This window comes from Chrysemys picta, chromosome 8, assembly GCF_011386835.1.
Source record: "Chrysemys picta bellii isolate R12L10 chromosome 8, ASM1138683v2, whole genome shotgun sequence".
Classification (NCBI taxonomy): Eukaryota; Metazoa; Chordata; order Testudines; family Emydidae; genus Chrysemys; species Chrysemys picta.
In genome coordinates this window covers 53,318,536-53,346,532 of record NC_088798.1, presented here as the reverse complement: position 1 = coordinate 53,346,532, position 27,997 = coordinate 53,318,536, and the positions used below count along the sequence as shown (strand labels likewise).

The 27,997-nt window shown below is 39.5% G+C and overlaps 1 protein-coding gene and 1 long non-coding RNA gene across 6 annotated transcripts in view; one reads left to right on the top strand and one right to left on the bottom strand.

Moving 5' to 3' along the window:
* Nucleotides 1-905: 905 nt before the first annotated feature.
* On the bottom strand, nt 906-23,760 carry IVNS1ABP (influenza virus NS1A binding protein). 5 transcript variants are annotated; one of them, XM_042851273.2, is made up of 15 exons: nt 23,617-23,760; nt 14,769-15,018; nt 13,011-13,137; nt 12,506-12,675; nt 12,348-12,423; nt 11,373-11,546; nt 10,493-10,618; nt 8,916-9,056; nt 5,964-6,093; nt 5,189-5,413; nt 4,865-4,986; nt 3,566-3,692; nt 3,351-3,482; nt 2,995-3,168; nt 906-2,295 (listed from the first exon to the last, which is right to left on the bottom strand). In XM_042851273.2, exons 3-15 carry the CDS (start codon nt 13,119-13,121, stop codon nt 2,042-2,044), a joined length of 1,962 nt encoding a protein of 653 aa, XP_042707207.1. In that variant the 5' UTR covers nt 13,122-13,137; nt 14,769-15,018; nt 23,617-23,760; the 3' UTR covers nt 906-2,041. The 5 variants fall into 5 exon arrangements, with proteins under 5 accessions (XP_042707207.1, XP_005290756.1, XP_065411718.1 ...); XM_005290699.5 differs by having other exon boundaries at nt 8,949-9,056; XM_065555646.1 differs by lacking the exon at nt 23,617-23,760 and adding an exon at nt 20,127-20,402 and having other exon boundaries at nt 8,949-9,056.
* Nucleotides 23,761-24,015: 255 nt separating this feature from the next.
* The window catches only part of LOC135973232 (uncharacterized), a 160,649-nt gene continuing 156,667 nt past the window's right edge, over nt 24,016-27,997 (top strand). The window contains exon 1 of the long non-coding RNA XR_010590020.1: nt 24,016-24,148. This is a non-coding gene — a long non-coding RNA (uncharacterized LOC135973232). The remainder of the gene's footprint in view (nt 24,149-27,997) is intronic.

Sequence of the window (27,997 nt, the reverse complement as noted above, 5' to 3'; positions counted from 1 at the left end):
GTCCTTAGCTAAACATTCAGCTCACGAGCATTATGACTTCTGGGTCCACCTCTCAACTATTCCAGCTTAGTTCAGTCCAGCATTCTGTAGTTAAGATGAAATGTAGCAAGCCCTATCATTGCTGTATAGAGTTGGAAAGGAGTAAGACTGACAAAAGCTGGTGGTGCTCACTGTGAGAACATTAGACCTAAGCCTAGACCAATTTTAGCTATATGGATCAGAACTTTAACTGAAGTTTTTCTAACTACATTTTACTTAAATTTGAAAGTGCTATGCTTTAGAATAGTGCTAAATGAGCCACATTAAATTCAGTTTCAGAGTAGCAGCCGTGTTAGTCTGTATCCGCAAAAAGAACAGGAGTACTTGTGGCACCTTAGAGACTAACAAATTTATTAGAGCATAAGCTTTTGTGGACTACAGCCCACTTCTTCGGATGCATATAGAGTGGAATAAATATTGAGGACACACACACACACACACACACACACACACACCATAAACAGGCTCTCTGTGTGTGTGTATATGTATATTATATACATATAATCTCCTCAATATTTATTCCACTCTGTATGCATCCGAAGAAGTGGGCTGTAGTCCACAAAAGCTTATGCTCTAATAAATTTATTAAATTCAGTATTAACCAATTGTAGAAAACCTGGTCAGTCACTTTGCTGTGAGAAAAATAGTAAATGAAACAATGAACTCATTACTGTGGCTCTTTTGGGTACTGTTGATTACTAATTTGGCTGCTGAGGTCTGAGTATCACTGTTCTAGTAAATCCTAAAATTTTGCTTTTAGTGGGCAGATTCACTTCCATTTGTGTTGCAGGATGATTTATCTTTTAAATAAAGAGTGTCTTAGTGACCTGTGAACAAAGCCACAACTACAACTTTGATAGTAATCCTGTGGTGCAAGGATTTCCTGTAAGGTACCTTTTTAATGTGTTTGCATCAGCAGCAAGCATTAAGTGCTAAGTTTGGCACCAAGAAAGTTAGATGTGCAGCACTACACATTAGACACCAAGTCATCCCAGCCAACGTTTTTACATATGAATAGAGAAAATGAATCAAAACAGAATACCAAGCACTTATGGAACAAATTAAGTACAAGTCTTATTCTAGCACATTTGTCAGCTTGCACTATTAGAAAAATAAATACCATTTTAAGAAATGTTTTCATCACCCATTGGTAATATTCTAAACATGAACACTTCAGGTTTTACAAATATTAGCTCAACCTTGGTAACAAAACTGCTGTACAGAAAGCACCTTCGACAGGTGTCAAAATATTTGGAGCTAAAATGGTTTAAAAAAAATCAGTTATGTTCAGAAACTCCATTCAAATTTAATGATAAAGTACAATAGTGTAGCAGAGGCAAAAAGGTTAGATGCTCATGTACAGTGGTAAATTAGATATCCCACTCCATCTCTATGAACACCAAGACTGTCTCTGCCTCAATAACTACTATCTGCCACTTTCACTTCAACAGGTAATATTCTGCTGAGTGTATATAAAAAGTTATAAAAAGGCAATCATAAAAGGTTAAGTATTGGCAGGCATGTCAACTTTAATAAAAAAAAAGCATTGTATGTGTTAAATAAGGCTTCTTGTTACAGACTGTTCCAGTTACTGGGGTGCGGGAGAGGGAGGGGAGCCTGAAAAACCAACTGCCTATAACCAAAAACCCTATTCTTCCTGCCCCAAACACACATTCTAAGGGGTGAAAAAAAATGTGCAAATTGGCAAAACAAACATTGGGGGGAAGCTCTTGAAATGATATGCCCAATCAGTTCTTAGTTTCTCTTGCAATATTATCAATTTCCAAAATCTAAGTAACAAAATCCAAAAATACACAAAACACCCTTCATCTTTCCAAAAAAAAAAAAAAAAAAGTATATACAGCACATTAATAGTATGCAATATGCAAAAGCTTTGTGTTGCTGTTGGCAACTTCTATACCCTCCCAACCCTCACACATACGTCTACTAAAACACAATTACATCACTAAGCCTGTTAGTTTGCCTGGGGCACTTAAAGTGGTTAAAATTTGTAAGTTTTTGTATATGGGCTCCATTCATTTGACTCTGGGTTGTAGATTTCAACTGTATTCAGGAATTCATTGCCATCAAATCCTCCAACTGCATAAATGGTGTTTGCCACAGCTGCAATACCAGCATTGCTTCTTGGAGTAGTCATGTTTCCCATCATCTTCCATTCATTTTTAGCAGGGTCATACATCTCCACACAACTGACAGCACGAGAACCATCAAAGCCTCCACCAACAAAGAGCTTTCCTATTTAAAAGGGAATGATAAAAGTTTAACTGCTTACATTCCATAAGCCTCTACTTCAGGGGTTGGCAACCTTTCAGAAGTGGTGGCCCGAGTCTTCATTTATTCACTCTGATTTAAGGTTTTGCTTGGCAGTAATATAGAAAGAGACCTTCTAAAAACATTAATGTAACTCTATAATATAGTATTGTTGTATGTAAAGTAAGTAACATTTTAAAATGTTTAAGAAGCTTCATTTAAAATTAAATTTAAATGCAGTGTCCCCCAGACTGGTGGCCAGGACCTGGGCAGTGTGAGTGCTACTGCAAATCATCTCGCGTGCCACCTTTGGCACGCATTCCACAGGTTGCCTACCCCTGCTCTACTTCATGAACTACTTGTGCACATTTGTGAAGAAATTATTAAACTAACAACATGAAGGGAGGCTGAAATCTAGGAAAAGGGATTTGTGTATTCCCAATACCATCAAACTACTTGTGCTCCCTTGGTTACCAAAACTGTTTTCTGTACTTATTTCAGAATTACTTCCGTAATTTCCAATTAGTGTTCGAATGCTGTTTATCTAGATAATGTATGATATTTCACTAGATAAAATTTCCATTGTCTGAAGTCCTTTATGAAAGTCAAGCCCAGGAAGTATCTGGAATTTTTTTTTTTCTCTGCCAATCCTTTGCTTAACTGGCTGAAAGACTAGAAACTTACCATCATGAACAGCCACTCCAGCTCCACGCCTAGCCACATTCATAGGTGCAATTAGAGTCCAGGTGTCATTCTCTGAATTGTAACGTTCTACACTGTTCAGACAATTCCAGGATTCTGCTCCTCCAATTATATACAAATATCCACTTAGCTCACATACTGCAGACTGATGTCTACCTACAAATCAGAAGCCATTAGTTATATCGAGACCCCCCCCAAAAAACCAAACCTATCACTCCTTAAGATTTTAGCAATACAGACTTGCTGGTGCATGGCAGCTGCCTTTTTTATTAGAAATAAAATATGCACATAGGCAGCAACATTAAAAATCTGCTTTAAAAACAGCGCAACAAACTTACGAGTGTTAAGTGGAGCACAGCTTGTCCAAGATTTTGTTATAGGATCAAACACATCACAATTTTTCAGTCCCTTCCGGCCATAAGGATCTGAGCCACCAACAACGTACAGCTTACCATTCAAAGCACATACTCCTGTTTGTATATAAATAAAAGTGATTTATCATCTAATAAATGTGTAAGGAACTAAACAGCCACAGTCACAAAATAGCCATTACCTGCATTGCAACGACTGGTTCTAAGTTCTGGAACAGGAGTCCAGTCATCTATTTCTGGATCATACATTTCCCCACAACTCAAGTCATCGGAGTGACCATTTGACCCCCCTACAACATACAGCTGTCCCTAAGTGGAAGAAAAAAAACAACCACTGTTTCACATGTGAATTGAAATTAATTCTGTTCCAGAGTAGTTCACTGGTATTAATTACAATTACTCAACTGCTTGCAACAGAAATTGCAAGGGAAAATCCCGATATACAAGAACAATTAAGTTATTAGTTAAATATCATGTAGTTTACTGTGACCCTGTATGTTTCTTTTAAGGACTGACAAATCCATTTTTTTCAAGATACAATCCCAGAGATGTAACCAAATATCAAACACTGATGTATCAGCATTTATTACTGAAACTTAAGTTATATTTTAAGAAAAAAAATGGTCTTTCTATATTGTCAGGGATCTCTGCATCTGTAATTGAAAAATATCTTTATCACTGCTGAACAACCTCCTCAAAGGCTGGAGCCACCAAGGAGGACACTGCAAATGAAGAAAAATGTGAATGCTTGACAGAACTGTTTCCAGAAGTCTCTATGATCAGGTCTTTTCAGCACAGCATGTTTGAATGAACACAGATTAAGTCTCCTCTATTTAATTATTAGTCAAACTGAGAAAGTGTTAGACAATACTGTGCTTTCTTCACTAATTCCCATACAATCAAATAAAATCCCTCCTGGCAAGCCTACAGAACTGGCTGCTTGTGAATGCTGAGACACTAAAGGCTTGTCTATACTTATGCGCTGGTTTGGCGGCAGGCAATTGAACTTCTGGGTTCGATTTATCGCGTCTTGTCTGGACGCAATAAATCAAACCCATAAGTGCTCCCCGTCGACTCCGGTAATCCTGCTCGGCGCGAGGAGTACGCGGAGACGACGGGAGCCTGCCTGCCACGTCTGAACCGCGTAAGTTCGAACTAAGGTACGTCGACTTCAGCTACGTTATTCACGTAGCTGAAGTTGCGTAGCTTAGTTTGAATTGGGGGGTTAGTGTAGACCAGGCCTAACTGTCCCACTTGGCAGATGGGGCATGAAATCATAATAGCCCCTGTGTAGCTGCAATATTTCTTTTTGAAACACTATCCTAGAAATTCTGAATACCTTAGAGTGGATTTGTGCATATTTTAGATCTAAATCTGTTTGTCCCATCTTTACTTTCTCTCACACAATCGAAATACTCTACTAAGGTATTTATACATCACAAGAAAGTGCTTTTTTAATCTGCTCTTTACACAGCACATACCATTAGAACTGCCATCTGGAATCTGGCTCTTGGTGTTCTCATAGGTGCAATGAAAGTCCAACGGTCCTTTCGTGGATCATAGCACTCTACTGTGCGCAGACATTCCTCTCTGTTATAGCCACCTAACAGTAAGCCAAAAGAAATCACATGCAAGGAGTTTATTGGGAATCAAAATAAGTCTTAAACATTGTTTACTAGCTTCATTAAAGTTAGCATAGAATCTATGAACCTTGTTCAGATCACTTACTTATGGAAGGTACTGTATATTAGACATGGTTCAATCCAAACAAGTTTTTGCTTTAATTATTTTATTGGTATTTTTACCTGCAGCTATTAGCTTGCCATTAAGTTCTGCTGTTCCCAACCCAGATCGAGCATACTGCATTGGAGACAGGGGGTTTTCTATAAGGTCATCTGGTTGAATCTCAAAACTCCTGCTCTTCAGGAGTCGTGGAGTACTAGTTGGAGAGCTCTGAGGGCTGTTACGTCCATGAAGAAAAATCACACAGAACACACCATCCAAAACAGCAAGACACAGGTAGGTATTACCTGAAAAACAATTTAAAAAAAAACTTTTCTATATTTAGAATACTAACTAGTGACTTCCAAGTTTAAGCCTATACTTAACCCTTACAGGTCTGGAGATTCCTTAATACTAATACTGTTGAGATTTACAGACTCCAAACTTCACTCCAGTTATACAGAAACACTATATTGGATGACTCAATTAAGATTCTACCTAAAAAAACAACAGCCCATAAATCTGAAAACATTTTAGGAGGAAGTCCCCCCCCTCCACCCCTTGCACAAAATAACTTCCATGGTTCACTCAAATAATGCACTTGTTCACCTTCCTCACAATTCACCAAAATTTTCCATCCTTGGCCTCAAAATATCTGGGTTTTTATCTCAACTGTGCTACAGGCCTGAGTAACCGTGGGCAATTCACTTTACCTGGTTCTCTACCTGTAAAATGGGGACAATACTTCCCTAGCCCATAGGGGTATTGAAGGAAATTCATTAATGTATGTGAGGTGCTCAGATGCTATGATTACAAGCAACAGGGAAAACCCTAAACAAAAGAAGCCTAGACACTTACTTGAAGTCTTTTCAGAAGCAACGATTTTCCATTCATGTTTAGGACTCTGTACAGTAGCATTTGGAGAAGAAAGGCTTCCAGAGGAACTGCTACTTATCTGCTTGTGATCGTTCTCACGTGGTTGCTTTTTCTGCAAAATCAAAAGGCAGCTACAGAACCCTAGCCAGAGACCACACCTTGATCTACCTTTACTTCTCTCAACTAATCCATACAATTGAGGAAAATGCTTGATCTTTTCGACCTCTGCAAAGCATCATTTATAGCACACCTAAATTTTAAATAGAATTGCTTACATAATTAAAACACCTAAGTCGATTTACTCCCACCTTAGTACTTATTTCATCTCATACCACTACATGAGCCTCTATCATAGACTCAGCCTTAGAAATCATACGGCTCTGAACTCCTTTTTAGAAAAGCATGCACTTTCACTGGACAAAGGGTTTTCAGACTTCCTGTATCTTCCAGATTAAAAAAAAAAACAAAAACATTCTTTGCCAGACTTAATAAAATGGAAGTATGCATTTTCAAACTCTCTCAGAATTTGGGCTAAGTCCACAATGCCCATTTCTGATTGTTTTTTAGTAGATTCCTATTCCTCAAGTTAGAGGCCCTTTCACGCAACACAGTCAACCTGTGGAACTCATTGCCTGGGGAGGTTGTGATAGCCAAAACTATAATGAGGTTCAAAAAAGAATTAGCTTATCTAACGGAGGACAGGTTCATCAATGGTTATTAGCCAAGATGGTCAGGGACACAATCCCATGCTCTGGATGGCCATAAGCCATTGACTGCTAGATGCTGGGACTGGACGACAGGGATTGATTGCTCAATAACTGGCTTGTTCTGTTCATTCCCTCTGAAGCATCTGGCATTGGCCACTGTTGGAAGAAGGATACTGGACCAGGTGGATCATTGGTCTGACCCCAATATGGCTATTCTTGTGTTCTCATCTAAAACAAATCTTGGTGATTTGGCTTCAACTTGTCTTTGTGATCCTGTTTAGTTATTTCTCTGATCTTACTTTTCTTATGCTAATACTTTGCATGGAAGGGTTATTTTCTTGAGCCTCATCCCTAATATAGTTTATTCAGTATTTCACTTTATAAACTATTTATTGTGCAGACTTAACAGATACAAGGGGAAAAAAACTTATTTCAGATCACATCATTGACAATGTTTAGAGTAAAAGCCAGGTCAAGACCAAAAGTCCAACATTTATCAATTCTATTAATTCAGTAGAACAATGTTCTAAAAACCTGCAGCTGAAATTTACAACACCTGTGTGGACCCTTGAACTGTATCGTTTTTCATATTACAGAAAAGGTAGCCAGATTTGTACAATACTAATTCCCAATCTAAGCTTATCCATCAGTTTTTCCACCAAGAATTTCCCATACTCTGCACTGAACCATATATATCACATAGCAAGGCTCTGTCGTCTGCCAAAATTATTTTACGTCTTAACAAACCAACTACCCAACAAGTTATATGTTTCTGAGGAGACCAATGTGTTTATTTTTGTATCTCAACTAAAACTGGTGTGTCTTCTTTCCCCCCACCATCACCATGGTGAAACTATTTCAGTTTCAAGTATTAAATCCCACCCAGGCATTTTTATAGCTTTTTGTATACATGGATGTTCCTTAAATTATTTGAGAATTTTTAAAGATTGAATTAAATCCTCCAAGATAGTGTATCTAAAAAAAAAAAAAAAAAAAAAAAAAAATATTGATGTATACAATTTAAACATTTTTGCTTTAGTTTCTGCAAATATGAAGAAAAAAATATGAGTGAAGTTTACTTTAGTCCTTGGCTTCCAAGTATGAGAACTACCAATAAATATTTGATCTACTGAGTTGGAACAAAATTAATCCAATGGACTCATTAAATAACACTGAGGCAAACAGAGTTTATTTACTCACCTATTCTCTTTACAGATTTATTTTCATTTTTAAAATCCATGCTCTATGCAACTATAAAGGTATCTTTAAAGTTTACTTAAAAAAAAAAAAACCTCTACCAAAACCAGATTGCTTCTGTCTGCAATTCTCATTTGGGTCCATCAACCCATCCATTTCTTTTTAAGTTCCTTTCTTGAACTAGTTAAAAAGTTTGGAGGGTGAGAAGATTCATTAACTTGGCATTTATAAAATCAAGGAGTGACCGCAATAGCTGAGGACAAATGAACACACTTTCCTGCACAACTTTGCCAATGTATCTCTGCTCTGACTTTTAACCTCTCTAACTATTCCATACTTCTGCTTCTTGCTCAAACTAATAATTGTAAAGTTGTCTATTTTTTCAAGGACGTGAACAAGAAAGAACTAGAATTAAATCACCAAATTCAATTTAACTTGTGACTTACGCCCAAATTTAAAACCAGATAATAGTTGAATATATATTACATCAGGATCCCCCCCTGCCAACTCATCTGGCCCTACAATCAAAAGAATTTATTATCTCCTTTGCAAGTCCATGCTACACATGGTTAGATTTTGCAGAGAAATTTCTCTATAATTCCTTTAATGCCTAGCTCTTCTTATATTCAGTCTGCACCCTCTTGTTTTTATGCCAATTACTTTTTCAGTCATGCCATCCACATTTTCCAATCCATATGAACTGTGTAAACTAGACACTCCCACATCCTTCTTGAACTATTTATATTAAATTTGATTTTTCTAATATTTCTATTATAGAGTCCCTTGTACTAGCCACCCTCTTCTGTATCTTTTCAGTTCTTTGATGACCTGGGTTTTGTTTTTAAAAACTCACATTTAGCACTCAAATTAGTACTGTTAATAACAAGATGAAGCAAGTGAATCGCCAATACCAACACAGAAGCTGTTTCTGCAAAATGTTTTCCCATCTGCATTAAGATACTGCTTCTTCCCTTTACTACAGTACACAAGATTTTAGGTGTGCTATAAATTGCTCTAACCAAATTTTTACCTGATGTAACCTCAGACCATGTGCAATTTGTACCTGCACAAACTGAATGTGGTCATCATCACTGCCATACACCTCAGCCTGTCCATCTAGTAGATTTCCATCAAGCAGCTTGTGATCAGCTGAGTAGTACAACGTTTGAACCTGCAAAACAGGAACAGAATACCCATGTGGCTGCTGTCTCCATAGCTACTTAACTACAGGCAGATTTACACAAACTCCAGAAGGTCCTCTCCAGCATAGCTCGTCATGTCATCTCATCTCAATCTAGTAATGGCAAAATTAAAAGGAAGCAGACGTCATGGTGTAAGTCTTCAAATATCAGCTGAAGGATCCTTGATTTCTCAGCTTGAAAGAAATCTTCATTTTTCAAGGACTTCTATTATTTCCCAGTATAGTAACTAATATATATCACAAGTACAACGTACATTATCTTGCAGAACAAATTATACAATCCATAATCTCATGCAAGCACTCGTTATTCCCTGCAAACAAGTTTTCTGAATTGCAAATACAATGCTTTCTGTGGGCAAAAAAAAAAAAAGAGGGGGTAGGGGGTGAAGCCAAAGATTGGATTCTAAAAAGGAAAGGAATTGAAAGAGGGGAGCAAAAATGTAAGTTACGGAGGAAATGTTGCCCATGACTTGTTACCAAATGCAATGCATTAATCAAGTGCATCTGAGTTGCAACTGGGAAAATCAGAGCATTTTAAAAATAACTATTGAAAGGGGAAACATACATGTGAGAATATATTTGACAATATAAACATGTACTTTAGCCTATACAAAAGTGTTCTGATTATCTACGTTGCCTGTAATAACAAACTGGGAAGATTTTATGATGAGCAACAGGTTTTGTGAACTCCATTTTCCAAGCAAGTTAAAAATTTAGAATTCCACTATGATTTCCATCAAATGTAGATATTTAAAAAATTGCCCACAGTCTAAGTGTAGTAGTTGTATTCATGAGTAAAGCCATTAAACAACACACAAAACATTAAAAATAAGATATCCTGCAAAGGAGTAAGTAAACACCATTAAATCATCATCATCATCATCGTTCTCTGCCCACAGCGGATTTTCTTAGGAGAACTGGGGCAGGACTGCTGCTTCATTACGTGTCAATACACTTGAGGTTTCTTCTTGGTTCTTCAGCCTTGGTATCCTAGTTTTGTTAATAAACCTATGGGGAGATAAATCAATGGGGAGGAACAACCATTAGAAGCTTTTACCTACTTCTCGTTAACAAGCAAAAACCTGTGGAAGAAAACATTTAAGAATCTACAGCAAGTTTCAGTGCCACCTCCCCATTTCCAAAGCAAAGTTAAATGCACTTCGAAGTTGTTAAACAGCACACAGTGAGAAAACAAAAACAAAAAAGGAAAGCAAAAGACCAGACTGAACAGTTCATTCAGCTCACCTGGACACCCCCCCCGTTTCTCAGCTTATGGGTACCTATAGTAAAATTTAAATTCTTCAGGGTCATGGTTAAAAATAAAAGAAAAAAAGGGATCATCCTTCATATCACAGAAGTTTAATTTTTTTTAAAAACTATTTAATCCCATTTTCTTAAAGACTAACCTCTTCCATTAGATCTTCCAGACTGTCTCCATTTTCCCAGATGCTGCGCTGCACCCAGTTGATTACCTTTGTGTATAATTTGCCATTGCTAGGCAAGCCAACGTTGTCTTCAAGCATTACTTCAAGCTTGAGTTAAAAATAAGAGTAGTTAGCATCCAGCTTACACTATTGCATAAAAGTTATACATTTACAGCATGTCTGTATTTTACTGAAGTTAATTATTCTTAAAGAAATTAAAACAGGACAGAATTTTCTAGCTCTGCATACTGAAAATGAATGAGTATACTACTCTACTATTACACCAACGAAGATCAGCCCCTGGCTGTTTTCCTACACCCTGGCAACAGAAATGATGATTTTGCATCCTTCAAATTTGACTTAATATCTAAAGTTGTCTCAGGATGGAAGACAGCATGTATCATGCACAGCCAAGTTTCATGGTACCAATGAATATAATCTAATGTAGACTTCTAACAGAAAAAAGGTTATATAAAATGCTAGCATACTGTGTTAAACAATTTGAAAACTACTCTGCAAACTCAGCATCTGTGAAATTTTTCCACCATTGAAAAAGAAACCAGTGATTTTTATTGTTTACCTTACTATGGCTATTAGCCAAGATGTGCACGGATGGTGTCCCTAAACCTGTTTCCCAGAAGCTGGGAATGAGCGACAGGGAATGGATCACTCAATGATCACCTGTTCTGTTCATTCCCTCTGGGGCACCTGGCATTGGCCACTGTCAGAAGACAGGATACTGGGCTAGATGGACTTTTGGTCTGACCCAGTATGGCCATTCTTATGTTCTCGCTCTCGTACCTAAATTACCTAGGTTTATTTCGTTACAAGATTAAAGAAACAGCTTTAAATTGCTGCTAACCTTTAACCGTGGAAGCTTGAGAAATTCCTCTTGTTCTGAAATCTGCAACAAATGTTCCTGAATGTAACCATCAATCTTGTTCAACAAACGTGAGTCTCCCATACAACTTGCGAAGTTCCGATAAGAGATGCAGCTCTGAACGTCCATCTTAGAGAGCAAATAATCACCACAAACCTTAAAAAAAAAAAAAAGTGTAATATTCCAAATTTACTAATAGCATATTACACTTTTATACATACATTTCTTTTCCAACATATGGCAAACACTCTTACTTTTCTACCAGTTTGAAAGATTTTACTTGCTCTACTGGTACTCTACACTGTGGGTGCAGAAAATCTCTCTGAAACTAGTAGAATCACCTTAAGTGTGATCACTGTCAACTCTTTCAGGAAGGCAACATTTCATTCTCTAGTGGTTTTGTTAAATAAAATCTACCCAAGGACTTATGGCCTCCACATCATATTATCTAAGCATCTATCAAGGTACATATTGTTTATTCTTAAATGAACGTATAGCCTGTCTCCCCTATTGAATGTGTTGTTTACAAACTGACTGACAGCAACCAGGGATTTGAGAGTCAACGTGGATTATTCATATTCCTATATCAGTTACAGTTCTTCAGGTCAAATTATGCCTTCTCTGCGAGCCCAGTGTCTTCAGCGGGCTTGCACGGGTGTAACTGACTGGAATTAAGTCAACAGTTCTAGTGATAAAACACAAGTACAGAATCTGTCTCTATTATCTTGGCTCTACAGTGCTAACAGGTGTGGAAGTGGTAAGTACCTTTCTGTCACTAAAAGTCAGTACATGTGATTTTGAGTACACAAAGAATAGCTCTCTTGAGCGACAAGTAGTCATTTTTAATCACTTTTCTACAGTGTAATCTCACTTGAGTGTCCAGTTCACACTAAATATACGTTTTCTCTGCCCCTCAAAGGTTAATAATGGGACTGCTGTAGTAGCTGCAAATTATACCTGCTTGACTCTCTCCATCTTCAGCTTCTTTGCTGCAGAGTATACATCTTTTACTAGCTCTTTATCAGCTTTCAACCTATTAAAGAAATACTTGTTTTAGAATAACACTTAAAATATTAATATTTATCTCTTATTGCTTATCAGGAAGTAATACTCACTGAGCAGTGTAGGCATAATTTAATAAGACTTCAACAGCTTGTGGATTGAGATCATCAAATTTAACATGAGAAACTCCATGAGAATCACTATCACTGTTGAAGATTTCAAACAGGTAGGGACTGCAGCAAGCTAGGACTGCTCTATGTGCCAACGTCTCATGTCCACATACCTTTATTTTAAAAACATATACATGAGGACAGTAAAAAATTAAGAATGCACATTACAAAAATGCAAAGTATTATGCAGTCTTGTTCAAAACGTAACAGATCAAAACTCAATGTATATTACAGAAATTACTTTATTAATATAATTGTTTTCAATTTGCACCAGATGAATTAAACTGCTACATTTTCAGCTATAATATATGGTTTTTAACTATATTTTTCTGAATTTATATCCTATGGAAAATCAGATTATAAAATCTTAAGATTCACCGAATCAATGTATACAGACAACAAAGAACACTGTTTAAATGTTGCACCCAGATGACACATTATAATTTACCTGAAGCCGAACATCACAGAACTGACCACTTTTACGCAAGGCATTTAACTTGGCAACAGATGACTCTATGAAGTTTTCATCTTCAAACATCAAATATCCATTAGGAATCATTTTGCTGTTGGTTTGGCTGTCAAAAAAAAGGTAAGTGTCTTTCAATTTGTAAAGTTTACATACACAGCACTGAAGTGTATAAACTACTATTTCCTTATTACCAGCTATATAGATACTTTGTGCGATGTCGATAAAATAAAGATCAGTGACGCGTTTAAAACTAGACTGGACAAAATGCACTGGCAGTGAGATGGACTAGGTGATAACAGATCTTTTCCATCTCTCATTTCTATGATTCTAAGATTTGCACTGTATGTTCATCTGAACTAATTTCTACTGGTTCTATGGACTCCATGCCATGTATGGTTCATTAGGTCTGCACAATATAACCATTTCAGAGGTCAAAGAAAGCAAATTAATAGTTGAAAAGTGCCAGGATTTCAACCTTCTCTTTAAACAACTCTTAAGACCTAGTTTATACACATTTTTAAACTGTACAAAAATATCTTAAAAAAACAGTTTAGCTTTATGTAATAAACATTAGCAGAATGAAACACTCTGAACAATTAGCAAACATACATTTAAAGGATCACTACCAAGTTAAAAGTCTTTTCTACCTGCAGTTTTACCCATTTATAAATAACACCTATGGTCTGATCTATGTAGCACCACAGTGCAAACTAGAGGGGAGTGAATTAATTGTAGGTCTAAATGCCCTGTGTAGACTCTTCTGACACAAACTAAAAGGTGCATAGTGCCTTTTAGTTTTATTAATCTAGTCATATTAACGCACAGCAGGTACCTTTTAGTTTGAGGCAGCAGGGTCTATACAAGCAGTTAATAGTGCTCTACAGTTCACACTTCTCTAGTTCACACTGCAGAATCATGTAGAGAAACCCTAAGATTATTATAACAGAGTAAAAAACAATTCTTTTTCAAAGTTTACTTTGTGTATTTGACAGCAATTTATACGTAGTCAGTTTCACTGGTTCCCTGGGCTCAGTCAAATCAGTCACTTCTGTTTGTGTGGGGCATTCACATAGCTATAGGTAAATGAGAACCATTTTTTAGAAATAGGAAAGTGTGATTGCAAGAATGCCAAAAAATGACAGGGAAACTCAGAGGCAGAATAGTACTTGAAGCGACAATTTATTTGATGCGTTTGACAAGATTTCAAATTTAAAGAGGCCTGTAGGATTGACAAGGAAAATGAGGATGTAACTTCAGAAGTACCAACTGAAGGTATTAGACACCTCTTTGAAAATCCCACGCTATAAAGTTACCCAAACAACTTTTTGGAAAAGAACATGAGATATGTTATTTCTAACTTATTATTTCACAACAATTTGCATTTTTAGTTTAGTTTACAATTAAGGAAATGTAATTAGCATAAGATTTTTTTAATATTTTAAGGTCAGACTGGGAAACTAAAGCAAAGATTAGTATTAAGAAAGATAAGCCATATTAAAAATACCCTGTAAATCACTGATGTAAATCCAATTACTTCAGTAGTTTACTAGAGTAAGTTACCACAAATAAACATACTAAATGATGTTTCACTTAATTACAAGCTTCTTCCTTTGCATACACTTTCATTTATAGTCAAATGCTATGTTATGTCTGCCTATTACAGTAACAGAACAAAAATTTGCTAACTACAATTATATGTTTGATCTTATCCACATTTAATTAATAGAATTATCTCACCTGCTAAATATATTGATGTAAATTTATAACTGGGAAACCTTAAATAATCCAACGGTAATGGCGTGTTAAATCAGAGCACGCCACTTTCAATATCTTCTTATATGAAGACAATTTGCTGAAGTGCAGGCAGACGGGTCGTGTCCTGTGAGCTGCAATGATGATTCCAAAACTAGCAGGCTTGAAAATGATGTAATCAAGTCCTTAAGAGCTATAGACATGAATTTCTTCTGTGATAATCATGCATCATAATCTGCAACAAGCAAACAAAAGTTAGTAATTAAATATAAAACAGCATTATTTCAGTATTTTATGTTTCAGATTTAGCAATTAATATCCCTTTCAAATCCAGGGCTAGAATGTTTAACTGTACAGTTAACTTTTCTCTATAATCTATCCTCACAAATTTTGTTCTAAGTACTCACACACATTCTTTAATGGCGACCTCAATACATTCTCAGCTGGCAAAAAGTAATGGTCATAGAGCTTAAGGTCAAAAGGGACCACACTAGAGCATCTCATCTGACCTCCTGGATGTCACAGGCCTCCACACCGAGCACCCACACACTAATCCCAACAACCAAAATTAGACCAAAGCATTACAGCCCACAGAGAGTAACAATTATGTGCCACAAGATGGATGAGGTAATATCTTCTACTGGACCAACTTCTGTTGGAGAGAGAGACAAGTTTTCGAGACTCATGTCTCTAATATCCTGATTACTGCTTACTTTGCTTAAGAGCCTTTGGTGTGGGACCTTGTGAAAGGCATTCTTAGTCCATGATTACTGTATCAATTGGATGGATCACCCTTGTCCACATGCTTGTTGACACCCTCAAAGATTGATAGATGAGGCATTATTTCCCTTTACAAAAGCCACGTTGACTCTTTCCCAATCTATTGCGATCATCTATGTGTCTAGTTTCAATCAATTCAAATCAAGAGCAATATACTGATTTTCCCACAGCACCTGCAATGTTCTGTAGCAGTTATCTAGAAAAACTGGTTTTACCATGGCAATTTTTTCTATTCCTGAAAATACTGTGCTGCAAAGAGCAGCCAATAGTAAGATAGGAAAGAACGAACATTCAACTATGTTTAACTCCTAAAGCATATATGGGTGTGTGAATGGAGGAAGTAATAAGATATATGTGTTATAAAGCACCAAAAATGTCTACTAGAGAGGTATTTGGGGACCACAAATTAAACAAGGACCTTAATATCAGTATACTGTGTTACGATTTTCAAATGAAATCACAGATTTCATTCAACATATGCTGAGCCTCCTTTTGGCTGTTTATGCCTCCCAAAATATGGCTTCCTCCAAATGCATGAAAATAAGAGCTGAACTAGCCAAAATTCCCAAGAAGCCAAATAAGCAACTTTAATTGTTCCTATGACCCTAGTGATATAAGTAAACACCTTCATTTCGTTGTATGTTCACAAATGCATCATCTGGCTATGATGTTTTAGTGAAAGAACAGATTTATGCACCATCAAAAGACTTCTCTTATCTGGAAATCTTTAAATCCCCACTTTCTCCCCTTGCCAGCACAAATACTATTTGAAATTTCCAAACAAAAACTATGTTGTTTCTCTTTGAAACAAAAAACAACAAGTCTAACACAATCCCTCAGTTTTCCAGAGATTCAACTCCTTTTGAACAGCTCTTTATTCAAAAATATGGAGAAATTTTTCAAAAACAATCATCCTTGCTGACCTAAAAGATGAATTACTAACCTCAGATTCCCCTCCACACATCTACTCTTGCAAGTCCGTGTTCATTTGGTTCTTATTCTAGTCTATTCCTCTGATCAGATTTTTTGCTGTATTCTGCTACCTCAAAAGAATTTTACTGTATTTCAATTGTCAAAATTTGCCTGGTATTCTTATGATCTCCAAAAGCCAGTTGAGCAAATGCATCCAAAAGAACCTAGCATGAAACCTAACACACAAAGGAATTGAAAGCAATTCCTATAACAACTGCGATTCTGGACATTCTGTATATGTATGTCTAATAGTATTTTCTCAAGTCTATTTCCACGTATTTGCTCGTATTAACCACGGGGCATTTCCAATTGTCAGAATTGGTTTAAAATATTATAAGTACTTAGTTATCAACTACTAGTCTATCTATAAATTTTATATTAATAGCTATATATATTAAGACATGGTGGCTAACCTGAAGTATTTACAATTGAAGCTCTAACCCTACAACTAGATCCATGCATGCATCTGTGCCCACGTGGATACCAAGCTGAAAGACAGTGGTATAATATCAATATTTTTACTATAAGAGCTACTTGGTATCTATACTATTTGATAATTTCCTGAACATGCACCGGTATACAGGGCTTAATTATCTGCTACATCTATAGGAAGACTGAGGAAGAATCCTTGCCTGAAGTACTGTATGTACTCGTTCATAAGCCAAATTTTTTTTTTAGTAAAAAAGGGAAGCACCAGAGAAGGGGGTCCACTTATGAACTGGTATAAAGAAGAAGAGGTGGGACACAGCCCCTCCCCCACAAGCAAGGAGGCAGCACAGCCAGCAGAGCCAGAAGGGAAGAGGCGGGACCAGTTTCTCTCTGCTTCTGACCACACTGCTCTCTCCCCAGAGCCTCTGAAGCAGCTGCATCCGGGGCTGGCAGGCTGCAGCCGCGCCACCAGGTCTGGCCCGCCAGAGTAGGCTGCGGCCGGTCTGCCAGAGCAGCTCCAGGCAGGCCAGAGACATCCTCCCCTGGCCCTCCCCAAATAAGGTGGGAAGGGATGGGATGGACAGAGTGTGGGGGTCCCGGGCTAGGGGTGGGGTCATGTGGTTGGTCATCCCGACCCCCAGCTTCTCCCCCCCCCAAAAAATGTTCCCCACCAGTTGCTGTCCTGACCCATCAGGGCAAGCAGCTGGTGCACTGGGACACTTTGTTTACTTAGGTTTACCTCCATGCCTGTGGACGCTCGAGGTAAACAAACCATCTCAGCCCGCCAGCGACTTATCCTGATGGCCCGGGAGCCAAAGTTTGCTGACCCCTGAATTATAGGGTCAGCTTATGAGTGGGTCATAAAAAATTTCCATTTTTACTTATCCATCTTGGGGGGATGGGGAGGGTGGGCTTATAAATGAACCGGCTTATGATCGAGTATATACATTAGTTTGGTTAATGCAAGATAAATTGTGTATTCAGACCTACATACAAATAAATCAATTTGCCTGTATTTAGCAAAACCACTTTTATGCAAAACATACAAAATTATCACTGCTTATTTAAACTATTATCTCCCAACATTAATTAAATCTTTACTTTTGTTTAAACAGAAAGATACAAAGGGCTTGCCAGAACAATACATTACATATTCCCCATTAGTTCCTCACTCCACTCTCATATTTAATAGGAGAAAATATTACTGAAAAATAAAAATTTTGCGAGAAAGGATAAAAAGGCAACCATAAAATGAATTATCAGATATGAAAAAGCTCTGAAAATATTGCATTTTTTTCTATACAGGCTGTAAAGAAGCTTCAAAGTAATAAGTGAGATGAAACCAAATAATCGAAAACCCCTTTACCTGGAAAGATGCGTTTGTGTGTCCAAACCATGTTCCATTACAAACTAAACTAAATGTCATTTTCTGACAATGACAAAAATGCTGAAGAATCAACTACAAAATATCCCTTTAAACTATATAGTTAAATAAAACACTGAACTCTTTATTTAGAATCCTTCAACAATGAAACTGAAATTTAACAGATACAAAAGAAAATGTCTAAATTTGCAAGGTAACATTCTCACTTACATTGCATCATTTAGAAAGGTAGATTTTTGAATTTCCACAACCAAAAAAGTTCATTTTAATTTAATATTTAAAAATCGGACAACTTAAAGAAACACTCGACTGCTTTAAAAAAATTATACTGAGATTATTTTGATACTTTTCTTAAAACAGTTTAAATAATTACATTTGTTGGGTACAGAAAGGAATTTTGAGAACTAGTTGTTTTAATAGATTAGTAATTTACTTTAGTAATAAAATATAGTGTTATGCTTCTAGGTCTGTGGTTCAAATCTTGCCCAATTCTATAGTAACTGGTGGCTTACATGAAATAAATTTTAGTCTTAATACAGTTTCTACTGAAAAAGAGTTCACTACATATAAATCACGATCATAAATGACATTAGTTGTAGAGGTGCCACAGACTGAATGGGTGAAGAGACATTACTTAGTTTGATCTGTAGAAAAGCAATGAGATACACCAATAGGGTAATATGAATAAACCTAGACTGCTTTTGCCTGTCTGGTTTTTTAAAATTTTATTTCTGAAATAAACTCTTCCAATCTTCACTGCTGTCAGTCAGATCTTTCCCTAAGCACTACATTCCCTTAATATTGTGGAGAAAGCAAAATAACATTTTTTTTTGTGCCAGGCCCACATACTTATGTTTGTAGGATTAAGACTTTAAATCTTAAAATTTGATAAAATCCTGTATCAAAAGATTTGATTTTATGATCAAATAAAAAGGAACTTAATTAGCCCAGTAAACCTTTTTAGTTGCAGCAGGCTTTCTTGCTTTTCATGTTCTACTCTGCAAGAAATTTAGGTCACATTTATGTCTACTTGTAGTCCATTTATTATTTAGAAACTAGAATATACAACCTGAAGTCTTCATGAATAGATTTCTTGAGATATCCTGAACTCACACGCTTTTTTTTTTTTTTTTTTTTTATAATGATCAAATGCCACCTTTGTATGTCTGGATTTTTATTTGAGGTAAAGCTATTTTAAAAATGGGACTAAATATATTTAAGATATATCAACACACTCTATACCAGAGAGTATAGTCCTATGTATGCAGAGCAACTTACTAAAGAGAGAGATCTTGGAATGCTCATTAAGGACTACAATGTCTTCAATAAAATGTAACAACGAGGTGACATAACCACATTATCTTTAGTTGTTGTACCAAATGAACAATGGGTCAGTGATTTGTGTTTTAAAACTATTTTCCCTACCCCATGACTAAAAGAGAAGGCTTCACTATGAACATAGCGGTTTGTAGGGAGAGAAATTTTAACAAGATAAAAATCATCACATGCACTCTATTCTGTAAAGGAAATATGCTACCTAGCATTTCCTACTGAGACTGTACAAGGTTCCCTCCAGTATTTATGAATGCAAGCTTGAAGAGCTTGCCAGACATACAAGCATTAAAAAACAAAACAGAACACCTTATGTTGCTGCTTCCCCCCCAATCTCCATAATCCTTGCAATTTAGAGTAAGAGTTGAACATGTTTACTATAACATATTAGTTAGCTGAAAATATGTCTCAAACTTCTAGTTAATATGTTTTTAATTTTGTTTCACCTTTTCTTTCCTAAAATTATTCCAGTTTTTCTTCTTTCCAAGATTAGGTCATGTCCTCCTTCTTGATGCACTTGCTTTCAGCATGCTTCCTCTTTTCTCTTTTCATCCTCCACATTTACTCCTGTGGAAATTCTGCGCCATTGCGCATGTGCAGAATTTATGTTCCCCACAGGTTTCTTTGCTTCCCTGCAGAAAAATGACTTTCTAATGGGGAAGCAAAGGGAAGCTACAAGAGCGGTCATACAACCCTCCCCAGTAGTATGTTTCGGGTGCCCAGGGCAGCCGGCAGAAAGGTAAATCACTGTGGGACAGGGGGCGGGACTGGGGAAGACCTAGATGGTGGCTCCTACCTTGCGCCAGGCTCAGCTGCTAGTCCTGGCTGGGCTGGGGAGGACGGGACTTTCTCTTCCCCTGCACGTATCCAGGTCCCCTCATACCCAGACCCTCCCGCCAAGTCTCACCCCCCCACACACTCAGAACCCCCTGACAAAACCCACTCCCCCTGCACCCAGAGCACCCCAATGAGCTACCTGCACCCAGATCCCCATCCTACCAATCCCCAACCAACAGCACCTAGATCCCCACTCCATTGAGTCCCACTCCTCCAGCATCTGTATCTTCCCCCCCCCCCCCCCGCCCAGCTCTATCCTCCCCACACATCCTCCGCTGAGCCCCAACTACATTCGCCTGGACCCCCCTGCATTAGAGTCTCATTACCGTTGCACCCAATCCTGCAACAAGCCCCTGTGCATCCAGATCCTCCCCACACCCGGATTGCCCCATACAGAACCCTTTCAACTCACACCAGGATCCCCCCACACTAAGCCCCTCCACACTTGGATCCTGCCTTGCTGAGCCTGCCAATACCCGGTGCACCTGGCACGAAGGGGCAGGGTCTTGGAGTGTTTCTGGGGCAGGCCTGGTCCTTGCACTGTGTCAGGGTTGGGTGCAGCCTCATCACTGAGTCTGTGTCCCTGGGAAGGATTTGGAGGGGGAGGGGGGAAAAGAAGAGCTGCACAGTGATCTCCCACCTCCGTGCAGCCAGTGACCTGTGCTCTCCAATGCCATGCTGGAGCATTCACATTTATTTGATAAATAAAATTTGCAGAATTTTAAAATACGGTGTGCAGAATTTTTAGTTTTTTGGCACAGAATGCCCTTAGGAGTACGCATTAGATACCATGTCATCTACACCTCTTCTATATTTTCTGCCTCTCCTACTTCTCTCACAAAAAAACTCTCTCAGAATCCTGGCTTTTTAAAATGTATTTATTCCAATAATCACTCTCCCTTGACTTACCATACACCTGCTCCCTCATTCATACTCACTCCCTTTTTTCATATATAAAATTTCCCAGAACACTAATAAGCTGAGGACTGGCCAGATAAAAAGCCAAGCCACACATCCCTCCTCAAGCTGTTGGGGAAAGAAGCAGTCAAATTTGTCTTGCTTGCAGCAGCTCACCAATGCAATAATCTTCTATGGTGGATGCATATTGTGCTTTAATATCTAAATTTATGACAGCTAATATAATCAACACAGTACTGTGTGTCTTCATCTTTTGTAGCTCCCAGCTAGCAGGTGTCTGACATCTGAAGCCCACTCCCACTGGTGGCTACTGGAAAGAACTGTTTTCTCACACCACACTATCTCCCCCATCCACAAGCCTCCTGGCTACTGCAATTATGGAGGTGATGATGTGTCTCCACAAATCTACCATTGCACAGCCTCCATTCTGGGTCCTCCATCCCAGTGAATAACTCCAATGCTTGCCTCTGCTACCACTCAGCTTTTCCACACTGCATCAAATTACAATTGACCTGTTTCTTTTAAGTTTGTATTGATGCTATGTGAAATTGACAAAACTGATCAGTTTTCACTTTACTGCACCTTGGGAAAATTATGAGAGGCAACTGAGACACTGGAACTTTGCAGACAATAGGTGAATATGCTTGTTTTTTTCTAAAGTGTCATTCTATTTCTACTAATGAGGTAGCTCTGCTGATGGTAGCAACTGCAGAAAGCAAGAATGCAGACTGGCCACTGTTTTATCTGTGTCATCTACCACTGCTCAGAGCACATAGGGAGGACATGGAGGTTAAGATACAGCAATGTATCCTCTACACCAGTTTGGCAACCCCTTATAGGAAGTAAAAAATATTCAAACCCCTCTCCCATTCTAACTATAAACAAGTCAAAATATCAAGCCTATATAATTAATTTGGGTATGTGTGTTTGGGGAGGTTGACAAAATACTTGACCCTGAAGGGCAAGTATGTGCAGGGAGTAGGGGAGCCAGCGAGCTTTACACTGTAATTAGATCTTCAGTGTCTCATGAGCCTCTCTGGACATGCCACCCTCCAGTAAGTCATTACCCACCAGTTGACACACTGGTTCACATTAGACCTCTAACCATTGCTACCACCAGTAGAACTGAACTCTGGAAAATTTCAGACACATTAAATTAAAACCTAGTTTAGACAAGGTTTCATGAAGACAGCGCTGTTCAGATTTTTAATAATATCACTGCAATTCTTAAGTTGTTTTTTCAAATGCAAACCCTAAGATTCTAGAGAACTGATGGTACTCAAAGAAAACTTTCTACTTCTCCCAGCAAGCCCTGCAGAAAGGGGACAAAGGGATGAAAGAGTTGCAAGAAGGCATCACATTTTAAATAGTTGAATTTTAGATGTGTGAGTCTTTTGATCTGAAACCAGAAGATAGCCCAGGGCATCTAAATCACCAGCCCCCGTCCTCCATCCCACAAAAGAACTGTAGCCCGGTCTCCTTGTTTAACATGCATTATGTATCCAGCTCTGGATTGGCTGAAATGCCCACTCAATCCCATGGGTTTGGCAAAAGGAGCCGGCAACGTGGAGACGGGAACAAAAGAAACGCCAAGGGAGGGAGTAAAGGAAACGGAGACTATCCACGTCCCTCTGTCACACAGCGGAGGGGGTTGCGACACGACGTTCATTGCATCCCCCACAGCTAGTGTGGCTTTAGCCGCATTGTCTTCTTTGTCAATGAGAACTGGGGAAAGGGTCGGAGGATGGTGAGGAAGGCATCGCCCAACCTCAGTCACTATCCTCCTTTCCACCCCGCTGGTGCCTATCCTACCCCAGAAACTGACCCGCTACCACGCCAGAACTACGTGCCCGTCTCCCGGGGAGCGGCAGTGACTCCACAAGGCGGGACGGCGACGGACGAGGCTCGCGCTCTAGGCCCCCGCTCTAGGCGGCGGGATCTGCCATTCGCGCGCGCGCCACATTACAGGTGAAGAAGGGCGCCAGAGCGCCGCACCCTCCGCCAGCCAGGGCGGGATCGTGCAGCCCGCGCTACGACACGCGGTGCTTCCAACATGGCGCCGCGGGCGGGCGGCTCGGCCGCCAGACACACACAGCCTTACGGGGCTTGAGAAAGATACCGCCAGCCCAGCCCCATAGCCCCCGCCCCTCCTCCCTCGCTCCCGGCCCTGGAGCCCGGTACCTGGTGTCTCTCAGCGCAGACGACACCGTTCATATTGAGAGCTTCCAGGCTGTGGACGAAGTCGGTTCGGAGGCGCAGACCCAGCCCAGTGCGGTGGCGGCGGCGGGGATGTCCGCTGCGGCGAGAGAGATCGGGACGGGAGGCGACTCAGACCGGAGTGAGCGCGCGCACAGGCAAGGAAGGCGCTAAACGGCCGTCACCAGCCAGCTCCAGACACTGCGACTGGCCCCGTCCGCACTCACAGACACAGGGCTGGAATCACTCCGCCGAGAAACGAGTCCCGTCTGACAGCTCAGCGTTAAGTTCTCCCCCTCCCTCGTGTTGCAAAGTAGGGCAGTGGAAGGTGATTGAGCTGAGGCGAAGGGGCGCTGCCGCTCGCTGCTACTGTCGCCGCCCAGAACTGGTTTCCTCCTGCTGTGGGCTGCATGTGACCTACCCTTACTTGTTGCGCTGCCGCCGTTCCTGCTGAGGCAGGACACCGTGCATTAGAACTACAGAGCCACAAGTATAAGCGTTAGCAAACATCACAAAGGTAATGGCAATAACCTTCCCGCTCCATTGAAAAAAGGAGCCCACTGGGTACATTATACAGTTGCACTGGGCCTGGAGCCACCACAACTATGCCCCATTGTGTAGCGTGCATAGGTGCTGGAACCTATGCTGAAGTGGTTTTCATCATATAGAGGGTTTACAGTTTGTTTCAAAGACTCTGAGCACCCCCACTGTACAAATTATTCCAGCAGCACCCCTGGTAGAGTGCTAGTTAAACGTTGAGGCTTATTAGTAAGGAGACGTCATGATTCCCCCTCCCCCGCCCGCCGCTTTTCCTGTTGATACACCAGTAGCGTATACACCCTATGTCACCTCTCTGCTGAATATGGAGCCTTTCTTATTGGGGTTCAGCCCTTACGTCCTGGAAAGCAAACCAGCAAGTCAGTACTAGAGCTGGGATTAGGGTGACCAGACAGCGAGTGTGAAAAATTGGGACGGGGTGGGGGGTAATAGGAGCCTAGATACGAAAAAGACCCAAAAATCAGGACTGTCCCTATAAAATTGGGACATCTGGTCACCCTAGCTGGGATTGGGGAAAATATCTCACACATCTATGAGCCTGAGGATTATCAGAACAATTCACCAACTAAATACCTGCATACTGATCCTCTGAGGGGGAGGATGGTAGCCAGGTGGACAACTGGCACTTATAACAATAGTGTGTTGAAGGGAAAAGAGGTATCTAGAGTGAAAATAATAATAATTATACTAAATCATTAAGTATGTCTATATATTACTATAAAGGTGTATGGCAATTTTTTCCTAATAAAAAAAATAAAGCAGTGTCCCAATTCTGAAGAATTTACTGTCCAAGGCCTAGATCCTGCAATCAGTTCTGTCCAGATGGATGCAAACACAACCCTATTAGCTTCAGTGGGGTTCTGTGGACAGACACACAAGGGGTTTATCTGCACCGATCTGATTGCAGTATCAGGGCAGATTTTAATAACTTGTATTTACACAGAAAATCCTACAATGCTGTGCAGTCTATACAATTGGCTCCCTAATTCTGCAACTTATGCTTAGAGGTTGACCAGGAAAAGGAAAAAAAATATATATATCAGAAAAATTTCTGAGAATTGGTCTTGAACTATGTATAAAAATATAATGACAAACATATTTTACAACATCATCTATTTAGATTCCTCAAATGTATAATCCAGACTGTCCGCTTAATGATGCATGACACAGTTATGCTTCTGACACAAAGTGTTCAGGAAGCTGTGCATTATTAGATACTGTTTCACAATCTGCATATTTAAATTCAGTGGGGCTTCATGTGGAGTAAGGGTCACCCCACATGGAACATTTTTCAGAATCAGGACATAAAGTTTGATATTTGAACTTAAAAAGACATTGTCAAACATGTAAACTCTAAAAATTAGCTCCCCTTGTTAGGGGTCCCATCTGTTATTTTATTTTGATTGCAGCAGTGCTCAAAATATGGTAGGTACTATCCAAACACAGAGGAAGACAATCCCATCCCAGAACATGTATCTAAAAAGACTGAAGGGAGGGATAAAGAGATACAACATAAAGCAAAGATGTCAGGATGATGATAGGCATGTCTTCTTAGGCCCTTAGGATATTTTTTGTTGTTTTTTGTTAATAAAGAACTGCCCCTCAACTTTGCCATTATTTGTTCTTGATCAATCCCTGAACCACAAACCCAAATTACTTTAATAGTTTATTATTATTTTTTTCAAAACCAGTAAAATGCTAGCTAAATTTTCCCCTAAATGTTGGTTCCCATGTATCACTCAAGTCTTTACATCAAGATTGGATGTCTTTCTAAAAGATATGCTTCAGTTCAGCCAAAAATATTGGGCTTGATGCAGGATTTACCTGCCAAATCTATGGCCTGCATTGTGCAGGAGGTCAGACTATAGTCATGATGGTCCCCTCTTTGACCTTAAAATCTATGAACTGATCTAGTAAAGACAGCTTATCACTCTGAATAAGAAACTTCCCCATCCCTCTGCATAAATCCCAATTCTGAGTAGAAATAAGATATTTTTAAAATGCCACTGCTGATTCTGAGGGACTCCTGAGTAGGAGCAGCAGAAAGTCCCTAAAAGTTGGGGGGCCATCAGTGCCCAAACCGTGGCCCCTTTCCCCCATCCCTTCCCCCGAGGCCCTGCCCTCACGCCAATTCTTCCTCTGAGGCCCCGCCCCCACACCGTCCCTTCTCCCCAAGCCCTCACTCACACTACCACTTCCCCTGAGGCCCCACTCCTGTGCCACCTTTTCCCCCCCAAGATCCTGCCCCATGCTCGCTTCTCTCCATTCCCCCCCCCTCCATCACTCGCCGTACGGCTGGTGGAGGAGTCATGGCCCCTTGGCTCCCACTGTTCCGGCACTCCTGCTCCTGAAGTACCATCTTTTTGTTCCTTGTTTGTACAGTGGGGTCCTCATCCAGGACTGGGGCTCCTAGGTGCAACCACTACTCAAAAAAGAAATAAAATAATATTTGGAGACAGAATCAAGACTCCTTGTTTCTTTTCCTGATTTTGCCACTAACTCACTGAATGCATCCCGGCCTTGTCTAAGCTATTTGTTCCCCTATGCTTTTCACTGTTGCTATAACTGGTACAACTCTACTGGTGATAACAATTGTGGGAAATTTTAGGGACAAAAGGCTAGGGTAGACTCAGGTGCTTGCTTCAGTTGTTTAGTCTGTACAATGGGGTTAATAAATACCTATCTGTCTAAAATGCTTTGAGCTCTCCGGTAGAAAAGCATTATGTGGTTCTATCCAGCAAAGTAATCAGCAACACATGATCAGGCCACACAAGGACAGTGCTTTATTAAATTGGTGATTTACTGTAGTGAAAAAGAATTGTCTTGGCTAATCAGAGTGCAGTAGAGTTACTAACCCACAGTTATATGCTTATTTCTCAATTTCCAGCTTGCACACTTCTGTTTCTCCATAATTGTATAGTAACCAAACCCCTGCTCTTTGATTGCTTCCTTCTTCAGAACATGCATTATTATGTCTACAGCAAACATGGGTGCCTCAATTCCACGCCCTGCTCTTCTTAGCTTTTAAATTGCTAGCCACACCTCCTCAATCCCTCTATTTCACTTCCCTTTCCTCTGTCGGCCACCTACTCTTTGCTTTCCTTTTGACTGAAGACTCTCATTGAACATATTAATCAAATGTTTCCAAGGCAAACAAAAGAATAGGTAAGTGTGATGGGTTCGATCACAGAGACCCCCTTGAAGCTGTCAACTGATGTGCTGGAATTACCTCTGAGCTTATTTTCCACTGCCAGCTTGGGACTCCAGAACCCTTCCTTGTTGAGCCAGACATGCTAGTCTGCTGCAACACAGACCCAGGTCTGGTCCACGCCCCCAAAGCTGCAGACTTTAACCAAAAACTGCCCAGCAAGTCACCTATCTCCAGCACCCAGACACCCAGCTCCCAATGGGATCCAAACCCCAAATAAATCCGTTTTACTCTGTATAAAGCTTATACAGGGTAAACTCATAAATTGTCTGCCCTCTATAACACTGATAGAGAGATATGCACAGCTGTTTGCTCCCCCAGGTATTAATCACTTACTTTGGGTTAATTAATAAACACAAGTGATTTTATTAAGTATAAAAAGTAGGATTTAAATGGTTCCAAGTAATAACAGTCAGAACAAAGTAAGTTACCAGGCAAAATAAAACAAACATGCAAATCTAACCCTAATACATTAAGAAAAATTAAGAATACAGGTAAATCTCACCCTCAGAGATGTTCCAGTAAGCTTCTTTCACAGACTAGACTCCTTTCTAGTCTGGTCCCAATCCTTTCCCTGGTACAGTTCTTGTTAGTTCCAGC